Source organism: Colletes gigas, unplaced genomic scaffold, assembly GCF_013123115.1.
Source record: "Colletes gigas isolate AHSC1104 unplaced genomic scaffold, ASM1312311v1 Colletes_gigas_Sc00003, whole genome shotgun sequence".
NCBI classification, from domain to species: Eukaryota; Metazoa; Arthropoda; class Insecta; order Hymenoptera; family Colletidae; genus Colletes; species Colletes gigas.
Window position 1 is genome coordinate 6,258,594 of NW_025106632.1, and position 15,458 is coordinate 6,274,051.

A 15,458-nucleotide genomic window follows, 5' to 3' on the forward strand; every position below is an offset into this window, starting at 1 on the left:
CGTCCATTCATTATCAAAAATAAAGAATTACATGAATAATCCTCCCTACAGTTTGAACCTCTATTTTCGTGACCACCACCTCGTCTATAACAGACTTTCTAGACATAAGTCAAAATAGCCTTCACCTAATTTTTTTCAGAAAAAATTTTAGAACTTTTAAGTTTATAGTATAAATCTGCACGAATCTTTTCCAGTAGCTAATAGTTTTCTCCAAAATTCATGTATGAATAAGAACTTTATTAACAAAATTTAGTATTAGATTGGTATTAATTGCATATATTTCTAAGACATCATAAACTTACATAAATTTTGCACGAAAACTAACAAAACTAGTATTTGAGCATTATTATTAACAACGTAAAATTTAGAAAATCAATACAGTTATTATATAAAATAAAAAAAATAGCTTTACACACATAACAGAGAATGTTAATATGTGGAGTATATCCTTACAATCTAGATGTCATTGACATGGTCAGACCTTGGCTCGTTTGTTAACAGGATTAAAGCCATAGTATATGGCTTCGTGAAGTCCATAATTTGTATATACTGCATTTCATAGATTGAGAACTATTACTATACTATCAATGGAGTTTTCTTTTTTGCATCATTTCTCATGGATACAATGTATCTTACATTTTTGGCATATATCGAATTTTGACAAAAGGTGATCCTATGAATTTGAATCATCTTTGCAAAGCTTTTCTCCGATCAACCTAAACAATGTTACAATTTCGTTATCATTTGTGTCATTCTAAAATTCCCTAAATTTCTTGAGACCTTCTTCGACCGCTGTCAACTATCTACAATATTATAGTTAATGTTTATACCCAACAATAAATGAAACTAAACAAGTTTTTACAAACAACATCATATGTGTTTATTGCTTTTGGCAATTCCAAATCTAACATATGTCTACTTTGTTGATAGTCATTTAAAACAGTGTTATCTGTTCTAAAATTCTTTGTCACTATATAGAAGTCTTTCTTCTTCGTATAGTTCTCATTCATTAGCCCGTACAAATATTTGGAAAGCACTATATCTTTGGAACAATGTTCCACTAAATCTTTTAAGACGCTAAACTTATTTTGCTTTGATTTTCCAACTGTTACACATAATATATTAAATAAAGAAAAGATGTATCAACATTAATATTTAATGTCAGAGAATGAAATCTTGATATACCTGTTGTAGCTGTATTATTAAATGCATCGACTCAGGTTTGTCGAACAAGTTTGAGGAAGTATCAACCAATGACTAACGTTACATACTCTATGTACAGCTGATTGAGATACTTGCAAAGATTGTCCATAGTGAACCAAAGCTTCAAGAGCAGCAGTAGTTAAATCTAAATGTTGCATCAAAGCTGTTTGCTTATCCTCCGCTAAGGCTTCTTTTACTTGGGTCTCTGCTAAGCGCAATTCCAAACTCTTTTGTATATCTTGATGTATCTGACAATTTAAACACTTTAATATCTATAAATGATACATACCAATTGTTGAAAGGTTTTACAGACCTTTCTACGCATTTTATCAACAATATGTTAAGTTAAAACATTGCCTTAACATCTTGAGATTCGTACGATGAACTCGACAACTTTCTTCTGGAAAATTGTTCACCACACAAACAGTATTTCATAGAACTCTCTTTTAAAGGTTCATGACGTTGTTTTATTGGAACTAGAGACGTTGATAATTCATCTTTCAGTGTTGGTGTCCAGTAGTAAGAGCAAGATTTGTGTAAAGTAGAATTCTCCCATCGTGTGTAATATTTTTGTTCGTCAAGTCGTGACATAGTTTTCTTGCTGTTTACATTGTTTACTTTGGCTGTTTTCTTCGTTATAAAATTTCTCCATAGACTACAATTTACAAAATGAGGGGTTAATGTGGGGATAGGTATTTTTCCAGGTTGCTATTAAACAAAACACATTTTTTAAATCATAATCACTTATACTACAAACCAGTAATTGTTTATTATAATCGTCGTCGATTTAAAAGGACAATTAAAGCGATAAATGTATATAGGTATTACAGTTTATATTAAGGTTATGAAGATATGACTGATCGTTTCAGTAAAATAAAACAACAAGGCATAAAAATGACAAATGATATAACAATTGATTGCTCCACTGCTACACTAAATTCAGACCTCACTACTTATTACTTGGGTGAATTAGAAAATTCTAATTAACGTCGATGGTTGTTGCTTGTATGTTATATCAATAAATAAATACAACATAAAGAAGACAAGCAGCGATCAATTCGTATTTCTACAAGTGACGAATTTCATTCTAAATAACAAATTTAAAAGAATACTTACAAGTAACCATACATACAAGTAAAAACATTTTATAGTAAAATAGAAGACTCGAGACATTTTTACGATTCGACGTTTTGATTACAATTTGTGTCGTTGTAACGTATACATTTATTTGCAGACAACATTATAATCAAATTTGGAATTTGTAAGTTTTCTTTTAAAAGTCTGAAAACGACAATGTATTCGTTTACTGCTTATCTTCTTTAAATAAGTTAAATGCATTTGCTTATTTCCCCAAGAAATTGAACAATTTATCGTATCGATACCATTAATAGATCTACTTTTTCCAGTAATTACCGTTACTCGCATTACTGCTCATTTGAGATACATATTTGCTTTCGATAGACTAAAATTTTCATTTCTCTGTAATTAAAATAGTTGCCGTTGTTCTAGATAGTTACTAACAATTGCATTTAATTTGTGACACAGTAGTGTCGTTAAAGACATCACATTATCGGTACATAGAATACTGCATCATATTGGCACATTCGCACATCGGTTACATAAAAATTCCTGGAACTGTACTTCCAAACATACTGAATGGATGAATCAGAACGATCGTATAGATCTCGAACAAAGAAGCAACTTTCATGCTTCACTTTCCGTCTCTGTAGCTTTTATTATAATGTAACATAATTAGGGGGCTCGACACGATCAATAGAAAAAAACATTGATACAAATTAGTCTTCTTTTGATTATCGAAAACTTTTCTTTTTTTCGGACTAAATATTTATTTGAATATCAATGGAATGTGTATTCGTTCGGATTATATAAAAACCTCGCAATATCGAAGTGAAGCATGATGCATCGCGTTACAATAATATTATTACCGAATTCTCGATTCCTTGCAAACTGAATTTAATATCGCACCGTAACTCGTATATCGTATGTATGTAAATTCTCTTTACGCTTAACAAAGTGTATCGACACTTTTTTTTTCTTCTACTAATGTTATTTAAATATTTTTTTTATTTTTCACCTGGCTTTTTGTTGGTCCACTTCATACAACATAAATGTACGTCCGTTTATTATCATTATGAATATCATATAGGTATGATATTCGATATCATTATGAATATCATATAATTATATCGTATAATTGTAAAATATCTCAACGTAGTGTGTTTTCACATCATGCGTCTGTAATGCTTCGCAAACGAGCACGTTTATCTCCCTACAGTTTTAATTCGTACATGGGGTTAATTATTAGTGTGACAATGGATCAATCTTTCAACCATAAAACTTTTCATTTATATAAAATAAACAATCCAACTTTCCTACATTCTGTATGTCGCTGATCGATATAATAAAATAAAAGGACACACGATTTAGTGGAAGCTGAAAATTGGTAGACTTGTACTACATTTGTAATCGTACGTTACGGTAGCACTATTTGTTATACAAGATTTGGTGTAAGATATTCTCCAAGAAATCTATCTAACGAGTATTTATTAACGCTAAAAATTTTCTTCGTTGGATGACACTAATTTTACTCTGCTAAAGAACAGGATTATAACGGCAGTAAAGGTACCCTAATCGATCATCATTTGATCTCCTATGTACGCGTATCAGAAAAATACTTGTTTACATTTTTATTTAGAAAAGAAAAAAAAAAAAAACGTAAATAAATTCTGAGAACAAACTTTCGTATATATATATCGTTGACGATAATACTCCTGTTAATAGAATTATATAGAAAATTCTTAGGTTAACATTTTTTATTATTTATACATGTTTAGGTTCGATATACGGATGTATTGAAGTTTAATTATATAATAAACTGCGTTTAAAATTTGGCATATCGTCTATATTAATATCCTTATCGGGATTCTAATCGTAATTTTCCTTGTCCTATAAGTAAAGATCATAAAATCCTAATATATGAATGCAGATCTGTAATTGGATTTCCAAGATTCGAATAATCTCTTGTCAAAAAAAAAAAAAAAAAAAAAATAGGGTATTGCGTCTTAATCGTTACATTAGTTCTTAATGATAATTTCAGTGGCCACGATGTTATTCCATAAAATATTCTTAAAATGTATATTTCTATGTACAATTTCATAAAATAATATTAATTTAATATATAGATTTTTTTATATTATAGTATTGCATGATGTATTACAATATATTATTTAATTACTTAAATATTTCGTTCGATTATTAATGATGTGTATTCGTACATTGGATATGAGAGATCCCATATTACAGACAATGAATGTTGGCACAGACAGTGGCTGGGTTAAGGCACTTTGGGGTGATTACTTTTTTTTTCCACAGTACCCTCCAGCGTAACTATCTTATCACACCCCCTTTTCCCTTCCCATAGCCCCTCATTGTGTATTCATTACTTATTTCTTTTCTATATATAATACCTCGAATGACCGTTGTGACTCTCACTTTTAATATTGAAACTATTCTTAAAGCAGAATACGCCGTTTCAGTGAGCATTGGAGTGTAATAGCTGATTCCGGCAAAGCTCTCACAGCGGCTTTGTGAAATTCGCAGGGAACATACCCTTTTCATCAGTACCCTCCTTAATACCCATTAACCAACCCTGTTCCTGAAGCAACAATGTTATTACAATTATAATGATTATTGTTACAACCTATCGAAGAAGACTGCCAATCAAGTTTGTTAAGCTTCCTCTGTAAGTTAAGTTTCGGTAAAAGTAAAGTACAAACCTGCTCTTCCGGATCGTCATACTCCACTACGCGAATAATATCACCGACGTCGAATGATAATTCGTCCGCATCTTCGCATCTATATTTGTAAGTAGCCTTGACTCTATATAAAACCCCAGGTGGCAAGTTGACAGTCGTTGCCCCTACAGAGAAATTGGTACCATTTTCATATTCCACCTCTAAAATAATTCAATCCGCCTCATTAGTCATGGACCACTGATATACGCAGTTCTGTGTAAAATCTGACTTTCATCGTTGTGCAAATTAGATCGAATTATTAAAAATTTAATACAATATTTTGATATAGATATAACCGAGAGTCAGAATTAATATGTTTTCAATGTTTCAGCAAGACCATGCATAAATGGGCAGGCAACATACTCTTATCGTCACAATATACAGTATTATGTTTGGTGTCTGCTAGTGTTACGGTGTTTCGAGTAATAATTTGGAGAATCGGTTTATTCCCAACGGACTATAATATAAAAATTACTACAGATAGATATTCTATCCATGCTTACCGATGTAAAGAGCTGTGAAATATATGTTACTCGCTAGAAAATAGTTATCCTGTTATTTTAGTTATAGCGAATAAACTTCACGGCATACAAGGTGTCTCAGTAATTCTGTTACAAAGCGATACCTTCGTTAATTTTAGGGGTACAAGAAAATATCTAAGATACGAATTGTTCGGTTTGAAGGAACACATATTATGATGTAAAACATTTTTTTCTTAAGGTCATCTTTTTCGAGATGATAGATACTACTTTAATCCTTGGCGATCTTAGGGAACACCTTAATCTGCAATTGTTACCGTACATTCACCATAACTAGTATCATGGGGCATTTCAAAGCACACAACTTTCTAGCACAATTCGTTGCACAGAACAATAGAGCGTTTTTATGTTTTTCCTTGTCTTAGAATTAAAAACAACCAAGACAGACATAAGAACGCTGGTCTTGTCTGTCTGCGTTGTTTTCAATTGCAAAACCAGGAAGAACATAGAAACACACATTGTTTCGACGGTTGTGTGACCCTAGTCTGAGGGATTAAAATGAAATTTAGTCTCAATTTGTTTACCCTCTGTCACGTAAACACACAAAAGAGATGGTTTTAAGCTACAGTATGCTTCAATGAAGGGATCAAACACTTTCTTTCTACTCAAGATCATTTTAAGGTCTTGCTATCACAGATTATTGTATGTGCCTTAACCTCATCTATTATAATATGATAAAAATATGTAGTCTCATTTGAAGAGGGTATTTTTATTTCATTATCTGAAAGAATGACACACTAGGACATTGAAGTAACACTGTATCTTCAACAATTTTAAATGTTACACGAATAAAATTATGTGTACTTTTTAAATATAAGCCAAAATCATTCTCCGAAATTTGATGCAGAAGTCTCATAGTTTCTCCTTTTTTGTAATTCTAAAGAACACGTACAAAATTGACACCTAGACTGGAATGTTCCATTAAAGAGATGACCTCGAGAAAGAAACGATTCCTATTATATTATAATACGTATTCCTTCGAACCGAATGTTCCTGAATCATTTTCTTGTACCCTTACGAATAACGGAGATTTCCTTGTGCATTTAAGCAGTAACTTTCAGCCTGAACGTATACAAAACACTCCAAATTGTACTCTGTATTGTTTAGATTTAGTAACGATTAGTTTGATAACAAAATAACATGTACACGAATTACACATATAGAAGAACCCCTCGATTTCAAACTGTTTCTTTAAAAACTTTCAACTGTGATTACAGGACCGTCTTAACAGAATTGTAGGCCCCCAGGGCAGAACCATACACGAGGTCTCGTACATAAAAACACTTACAGGAACAAAAACATAGAAAATTGATAAAATTAAACATATGTTTACTTGCACTTATCACAAAATTCTGTTTGAACAGCTTCGTCTAGTTGTAACTTATCTTCAATTTTGTTCGTCCAAAATATTAAAATCTGTAATACTACCTTTAACGTGTGTCACAAGATACCAATGTTTTTCCTCAAAACTGAACAAATCAATTCCTTTTTGCCTCGGTGACATTTTTTTTTCAATTGAAATGCGAAAAGCATACATTGCCTCACTATACTATTTTTTTGAGATTATGTAATAGTGATACAACAAGCACAAGAATTCCCCAGCGACCGCATGGCGAGCTTGGGGGTTCCCCTATGGTCGACCATTACTCTTTATGATTTCGAGAGAAAAAAAATTCAATTTGAATAAATGTTACAGTGTAGGGGATGAGGATTAATTTGTAGACTTAATACCAAACTAGTATTCCCGTTCTTGTCGACAAACTAGTTTGTTGTAGCCCCCCCCTCCCGTGTACGTGGGGCCTACGCGTTAAGACGAACCTGCGCGGCGACGTTAATCTTTGCCAGTCGCGCAATCCGATGACATTTACTCCTACACAGCATCATACTTACCAACTGGAATATCGTACAACTCTTCCACTCGTTTAGAGGCCGCGACTGTGCTTTGCGGAGACTCATCCTGATTATTGAGGGAATTATCATTGCTGTTAGCATTGCTGTTAGCATTGCTGTTAGCATTGCCGTTTAATTGAGTAGTCGGCGACGTGTCTCTCGCTGCCGGAGCAGAATCCTCCACAGCTGTAACACGCAATAAAGCTCACTCAAAACTAAACGTTTAGCCACATAATTATGTATTCGGCAACTTCTTATGTGGCACGGCTACGTTACACGCATGCACAAGGGATATTAGTATTCACAAACGAGTCAAATGCAAAAAGTCGATACAAAGGTTGGATATTTACCTGGCGATATATTATTCTGGGCTGGCTGCGTGTTCATTATTATACTGAAACGAGTAAAAATCGGTTGGCATTCTCTTTTCGTCGCTCGATTTATAGCGTATCTCACAGTATACTTACGATGATGAGTTGGCATTTGGCGATTTTGGAGATTGTGGTGCCGTGTTTTTCTTCAGTGTATACGATCCTCTTTGACTTTCATTGGCCAATTTATCTACGATTGCCTCTAACTCAGAATATACCTGAAATAGAAAATAACGGAATTACAGTTAACCGGGAGAAAGTTATGTATACATATGTTCGAACTGTAAATCTCTCTAAATTCATGGGGACTTTCATGCGTCAAATTTTAAATAAAATTGTAAAATTTTATACAGGAGTTACGAGTTAGGAGTTATTAATTGTAATTCAACTATATTGTAATTTAATTACATTCTTTTCATTATTATACTTCAATTGCATTTTTTTTAATTACAATTTTGTACAACTCTGCTAAGAGGGGGCCTTTAGCGCCCCCCCTAGGGATGCCCCTGAACAGAAACGTATCATCGTACGTACGTACCTTTGCGCTTTCGGTGTGGAACACTTGTTCAGCGGCGAACAAAGTTTGCAAATTAGTGACGAGGAATAGAACACGCGAATCGTACAGGGCCGGTAGTTCGTCATGGAGTTCCGAGTTAAGTTGTTCGTATGTACGCTTAGCCTCCTCCAGTAATTCTTTTCCCCGAGAAACTTTAAGCTCGTCCCGTTTCCTCGGATTACACTGCAACGATTGGAAGTTGTGCCTCTGACTGTCGTAATCCACGAGCTTCCGCCCACGCTTGTCGATTTTTTTCTGTAAATTCGCATCGGACGATTTTCCGTGAATTCTGCCGTTTATGCACGTTCGTGTCAAGGCAAGTGCTCCCCATTACTAACCTCTTATTGTGTTTTGTTTAAATCAATAACAGTAAGGGCAATAGTTAACGAAAATTGTGATACAATAATAGGTAATGGTAGCAAACATTTAACAAACGACATTAAATATATTTTTACCATTTTTTTGTTTTTAAGACCAATTTTTCATTTTCTATTTTAAACTTTGCTTATGAATCTTGTTTCAACTTTCTTCATTGTTCTTTTTATTTAAATACGTTGGTCGGAATAAAGCTACAAAAATGAGGTTAGGTTCTTGTATCTAAATCAATTTCTTTAGAAAAAATACTACAGAACCACTGGAATCCTTGTTTAGTATAAATTCTTATTTAGTGGAGAATTTTTGGAAAAATTTCGTGGAACACAGATATGGAAAACTGATTTAACTAATATTTTATAAATATTTTATAAACCGTAAAAAAAATTTAAGAACCACTGTTCTAGTTCCCAATAATTTTTCAAGATATATTAAAATTGACTTCTAATTTTCGTTTGTTAAAAAAGTTATTGAAACAGATAATAAAATAAATATGATACGATTAAAAAATGCTACAGCAATTTATCAGTTGTTCCAAGTTATTCTACAGTGATAAATTATTTTATACAGGGTGTTCGGGTAACCATGGGAAAAATTTTAATGGGGGATTCTGGAGACCAAAATAAGACGAAAATCAAGAATACTAATTTGTTGATGGAGGCTTCGTTAAAAAGTTATTAACGTTTAAAATTTCGTTATAGCGCGCACGCAGTCTCACAAGCGGAATTTTAAACGTTAATAACTTTTTAACGAAGCCTCGATCAACAAATTGGTATTCTTGATTTTTGTCTTATTTTGGTCTCTAGATTCTCCCATTAAAATTTTTCCCGGGGTTGTCCGGACAAAATAATTTTGATGAGCAGAGTTAAAAAAATGAAAGGGAATTTAAATAATACAGATTGTAAGATGTACCCTCATCTCTGGAAATTGGCTTTGATATGTGTTGAGAGGCACGAGAACTTGATCCGCAAGTTTATGAGTGAAGTCTTGCCACAACATATCTAGATTTTGAGCTTGCACGTACAGTAGATCATGGCCAGTCCACTGACTTTCATAGATCTCATTCAAAGAGTCCATCAGGGTCTTCGAGGCCGCTTGCACCGCTGTAAACATTTATTTAAAAATTGAACGTTATAAAAATGAAACGTTTGATCACTCTAATCGTTAAATATAAAAATATTTAATTTGAAAATAAAATGTTTTAGTTTTAATAATCGTTAAAAATAGGAACATTTAATGTAAGAAATAAACGACTTAAAAATGAAATGTTCGAATCTTTATAATTACTGAAAATGAAAGCACTTAACTTGAAAATGAAAGATTAATTAACTTCTTCAAATTATACGCATGTGTTTGAATAATATCTCAAAAGTTAAGAACCACTTACTTTTCGTCGACGATACACGTGATTTAAAAAGCTGAAAACAAGAACGTATCATATACTATCTAACAATGGACCCCCTAACCACATATTCGAAGGAGACTGAAATAAAATAGCAAGATGTTTTTGCTAAAGATCGTTAGAATTTACAATGCAAAAACAATTCTCTTACTATTAAACTAATTCGAAATTTGATACAATGGTTAAATAAAATTCTGCACTATTAGAAATTATTAGAATACATTCAGACTGTGTGTTATTTGGGGAGGGAAAAAAACTTAACCTATAAGTGATTTTTAGGAAAATTTACTTATTTTTTTTCTGTTCCTGCATTGAAAATTTATTTGTTGGCGTTTGTAAATATTAAACAAAAATAATTTCCGCTATATAACAAAGAAATAAATTTATTTCATAAAGGACTAGTTTCTTCGTTCAATTTGACTGTAATCGTCTGCGTCGGTCAATGAGAGAAAGCAATATGGCCGCCCATTGGTATACAACTTCTACTAGATGGCGAAGCATGATACACAAAAGAAATCACAATTTTATTTATACACAATTTCCTACAATTATTTCGCCTTCCGGATTGTAGAGAAAATTCTGTTCTCTTTTTAAAAATTAACCTCCATTGTGTGTTCCTATTGTCCAGTATTACAAAACCCTTATTGGATAATTTACAAATATTTTAATTTCTAGATGGCGAGTGGAAATAAATTTCGATTTAAACCGTTCGAATTAGTCGACTTTTCGGATAATTTGTTCCGAGTATTCCAACAGAAATGGATACATAAATACAGTGAAAGTATAATAGGCCCTGCCGCGTTCGAGTTTATGTAATTTGATAGCGACAATGATATAATTCGTGTATGAAATACGAAACGATATCAAATGATGCACGCGTCGTTATACATGCTTGGTAATGCGATTATTACTAGCTATTGTCACGTTCTACGGATCGTCACTCTTAAATCGCTTAAGTAATTATGAGACTGCACACGTTATATTAAAATTAATTAACAAAAGAATGACGTTTCACCGATTTTACAATTTTACATCATTTCACTCTATTAAATACAATACTCAATACTCCTCTATTAGGTAAGTATTTACAAAATAAAATGCACCAGAATTTGCAAACACGTTTCTTTGGTTAGTTATGTTAATATGCAAATATCATTACATTGTGGCGGCCAAGGCACCACATACGCCTTAGCCGTTCGAAGCCGCTACAATGTATGGTTGCACACGAGACGATGGTTGCACACGAGACGACCAGAGCCGCGTGAGCCGAAAAGCCGTTGTCGTCGTCTCTGACCGTCTTTTGTTTTTGAAGGCCTCTTGGTACGGTGCTGATCGTACCAGAGAGTCGAGCGTAACCCGCACCACGAGTCACGTCGTTGTACGACAGCAACAATAAAATTGTGCGGAACGGAACAGGGCGGAGTCATTATCTTCCCGATTCCACATTGGTGACCCCGACGTGATCTCGCCGCGCAAGTAAAGTTTTTTTAAGAAAATTTGGACATTTTTTGTATACGGACAATATTAGTTAGTGTAGAGAAATAAGTGTATAGTGTTAAGAACATAAGGAAAGGACACGGTCTGACAAATAGTAGGCGCGGTGTGTGTGTGCGGTGAAATTAATCTTTTGTGACCAAGACTGGTAAAATGACTGACCCTAACGTTAACGCAGGGACATCCGCGGGTGTGCCGTTGGCAGTTGATCGCGTCGCTGTACGGATACCCGAGTTTTGTCCGGGAGACCCGGAGATGTGGTTTTCAATGGTAGAGAGAAGTTTTGAGGTATCCAATGTAACGTCGGAGACCACGAAATTCGGGTACATTCTCGGCGCGTTAAGTGCGCGACACGCCGCGGAAGTAAGAGACATTATCATGAATCCCCCGGCCGCGGATCCGTACACGACGCTAAAAAATGAGTTCATTCGCCGGCTTAGTGCGTCGCAGGAACAGAAAACGCGGCGGTTATTGGAACACGAGGAAATCGGGGACAGAAAACCGTCTCAATTTCTTCGTCACCTGCGCGGATTGGCCGGTACGGCTTTTTCGGACGGTGTATTGCGGACGCTTTGGATGGGCCGACTACCTGCTAATATGCAGGTGATTTTAGCCACGCAGCGGGACACCCCGCTGGATAAGGTGGCAGAGTTGGCAGACGCTGTTGCGGATACGATGACACCGCGGGTACACGTCACGGAGGCCGCGATTACGGGCGTATCTGCATCCTGCCAAATACCCCCGCCGGGCCCGAGCATCGAGGCCATGTTAAACATTAAGATGTCACAATTGGCTCTTTCCTTGAGGCAGGAAATTTCTGCCATCCGTGAATCCTTGGTGGACCAGGGGCAATCTTCCCGTCGCAGGTGGACCCACCGAAATCATCCAAACTCGCGCTACCGCAGACGATCTCTATCGCGATCGCGAGAGCGGCCCGCGGGAGGACAAATGGACCATCAAGGGAAATGCTGGTACCATTGGCGGTTCGGTCCGGCCGCGCAGAGGTGCGTTGCACCGTGCAATTGGAACGCCACGGATCAGGGAAACGACCTGGGGAGTCGTTGATGGCGGCCAGCGACACAAATCCAGCATCACGCCGCCTCTTCATCTTAGACAACAGCTCGAAGACGGAATTTTTAGTGGATACCGGGGCCGATTTGTGCGTTTTTCCGCGCCGCCTGCTAGGCGGATTGCGAGAAAGATCGGAGTACCAGCTGGCGGCGGCGAATGGGAGTGTAATTAACACCTACGGGACAGTGTCGTTAAACCTGCACCTCGGCCTACGACGGGATTTCGTGTGGCGATTCGTGGTTGCGGATGTTACAAAACCCATAATCGGGGTAGACTTTCTCGATCACTTCGATCTTATGGTGGACATCCGCAATCGTCGCCTCGTCGATCGGACCACGTCGTTAACGGTCCGCGGAACACGAGCCGAGGATGAAACGCCGTCGGTGAAGACAGTAGCAGGGACTACCGTTTACCACCAGCTCCTGATGCAGATGCCGGAACTTACACGGCCTAGCGGCACCCCGATGAGGACTACGCACCAAACGGTGCATTACATCGAGACAACCCCTGGACCACCCGTTTCCAGCAAGCCGCGGCGGCTTGCACCGGACCGGCTCAGGGCTGCCCAGAAGGAGTTCGACGCGATGGTGAAGATGGGCATCGCTTGTCCTTCGAAGAGCGCGTGGTCAGCACCCCTTCATATGGTTCCGAAGAAGGGCGAAGAAGCTTGGAGGCCTTGCGGTGACTATAGAGCGTTAAACGCACGGACAATTCCCGACCGATACCCCGTGCGTCACATTGAGGATTTTGCGCAACAACTGAGTGGCAAAAAGGTATTTTCCACAATAGATCTCGTCCGAGCTTATAATCAGATTCCGGTTGCGTCGGAAGACGTCGGAAAAACGGCCATTACAACGCCGTTCGGGCTTTTTGAATTCCCGTACATGTCGTTCGGGTTACGAAATGCCGCGCAAACATTTCAGCGCTTTATCGACGAAATTTTACGCGGTTTCGATTTTTGTTACGCGTATATAGACGACATTTTGGTCGCCTCAGAATCCCAAGCCGATCACCTGCGCCATTTAGAATTATTATTTAAACGATTAAAAGATTATGGCATTGTTGTTAATCCGAATAAATGCACGTTCGGACAGGAAGAAGTTAAATTTCTAGGCTATCGGGTAAATGAAAGCGGCACTCAACCTTTGCCCGGCAAGGTACAAGCCATAAAGTCATTTCCCCTTCCGAAAAACGCGAAGGATTTGAGGCAGTACTTGGGAATGCTTAATTTTTACCGCCGTTTTATCCCAGATGCCGCTCGCTTTCAAGCACCCTTGAACGACCTTCTAGCCGGCAATTTAAAGGGCAAGACCCCGATAGCCTGGACTTCGGAAGCGCGTCAGGCTTTCGAAAATACCAAAAATAGTTTAGCAAACGCAACCCTGCTTTCTCATCCTGCGGTCAACGCTCCATTGTCGGTTACCTGCGATGCTTCTGATTACACCGTAGGAGCTGTTTTACATCAGTACGTCGGCAACGAACGACAACCATTAGCATTCTTTTCTAAGAAATTAGGATCTGCCGAAAAGAAGTATTCAGCTTACGACCGGGAACTACTTTCTATCTATTTAGCAATAAAACATTTCAAACATATGCTCGAAGGCAGACATTTCACGATTTTTACAGACCATAAACCCATAACTTTCGCTTTCAAACAGAAATTAGATAAATGCTCTCCTCGACAATTCCGATACCTAGATTACATTGCGCAATTCTCTACAGATATTCAACATATTTCCGGTAAAGACAACGTCGTTGCCGATGCACTGTCCAGAGTGGAAACGGTTAACCACTCGATTAATTTCGAAGAATTGGCAAAATCGCAAGCCCAGGATGAGGAGTTGCAGCGGTTGTTGAATAGCGAATCTAGCCTGCAATTACGCAAAGTCTTGTTGCCTGGCACGTGTTCCGAAATTTTTTGCGATATTTCGACTAAGAATGTAAGACCTTATGTCACCCCTCCTTTCCGACGCGCAGTTTTTAATATGTTACATGTATTATCACATCCAGGTATTAACGCGACGATCAAGCTCATAACGCAACGTTATGTTTGGCCGTCGATTAAAAGAGATGTTCGCACGTGGACACGTTGCTGTATACCGTGCCAAAGATCAAAAATTTCCCGTCATGTGACTGCACCATTGGCTACATTTGTTAAACCTTCTGCGCGATTCGAACACATTCATTTAGACATAGTAATTTTACCGGTGTCCGAAGGTTTCAGGTATTGTCTGACCTGTGTAGACAGATATACGCGGTGGCCGGAAGCCTTCCCCATGGTCGATCAGGAGGCCCAAACCGTAGCTCGAACCTTTTATGACGGTTGGGTAGCGCGGTTTGGTGCTCCCGTACGGATTACCACCGATCAGGGTAGGCAGTTCGAATCCAAATTATTTTTTGCGCTGAACAATTTAATTGGATCCACACGCCTTCGCACAACGGCGTATCACCCAGCGGCCAATGGGATGGTAGAGCGTTTTCACCGACAGCTCAAGTCGGCTATAAGGTGCCACGGATCCGACAAGTGGACAGAAATACTTCCGACGGTTCTACTCGGTATTCGTTCCGCCTGGAAAGAAGACCTCGGCGCTACCTCAGCGGAATTAGTTTATGGCGAGCCATTAAGATTACCGGGAGAGTTCTTGTCTTCGCATTCAGCGGAAGGCACAGAAAATGCTTCCGATTTTACTAATAGACTACGCAACCATTTTTCTAAATTGAGTCCCTCTAATGCATCACGCCATT

At 37.3% G+C, this 15,458-nt stretch overlaps 1 protein-coding gene across 1 annotated transcript in view; it reads right to left on the bottom strand.

The window, feature by feature from the left end:
- Positions 1-1,975: 1,975 nt before the first annotated feature.
- Positions 1,976-15,458, bottom strand: part of LOC122404474 (amphiphysin) — a 59,412-nt gene continuing 45,929 nt past the window's right edge. Inside the window, exons 3-9 of the mRNA XM_043408440.1 lie at positions 9,659-9,849; positions 8,357-8,629; positions 7,915-8,036; positions 7,798-7,841; positions 7,448-7,633; positions 5,001-5,143; positions 1,976-4,924 (exon numbers count right to left, since the gene is read on the bottom strand). Of these exons, the coding sequence (XP_043264375.1) occupies positions 4,799-4,924; positions 5,001-5,143; positions 7,448-7,633; positions 7,798-7,841; positions 7,915-8,036; positions 8,357-8,629; positions 9,659-9,849 (1,085 nt within the window). The 3' untranslated portion in view covers positions 1,976-4,798. The remainder of the gene's footprint in view (positions 4,925-5,000; positions 5,144-7,447; positions 7,634-7,797; positions 7,842-7,914; positions 8,037-8,356; positions 8,630-9,658; positions 9,850-15,458) is intronic.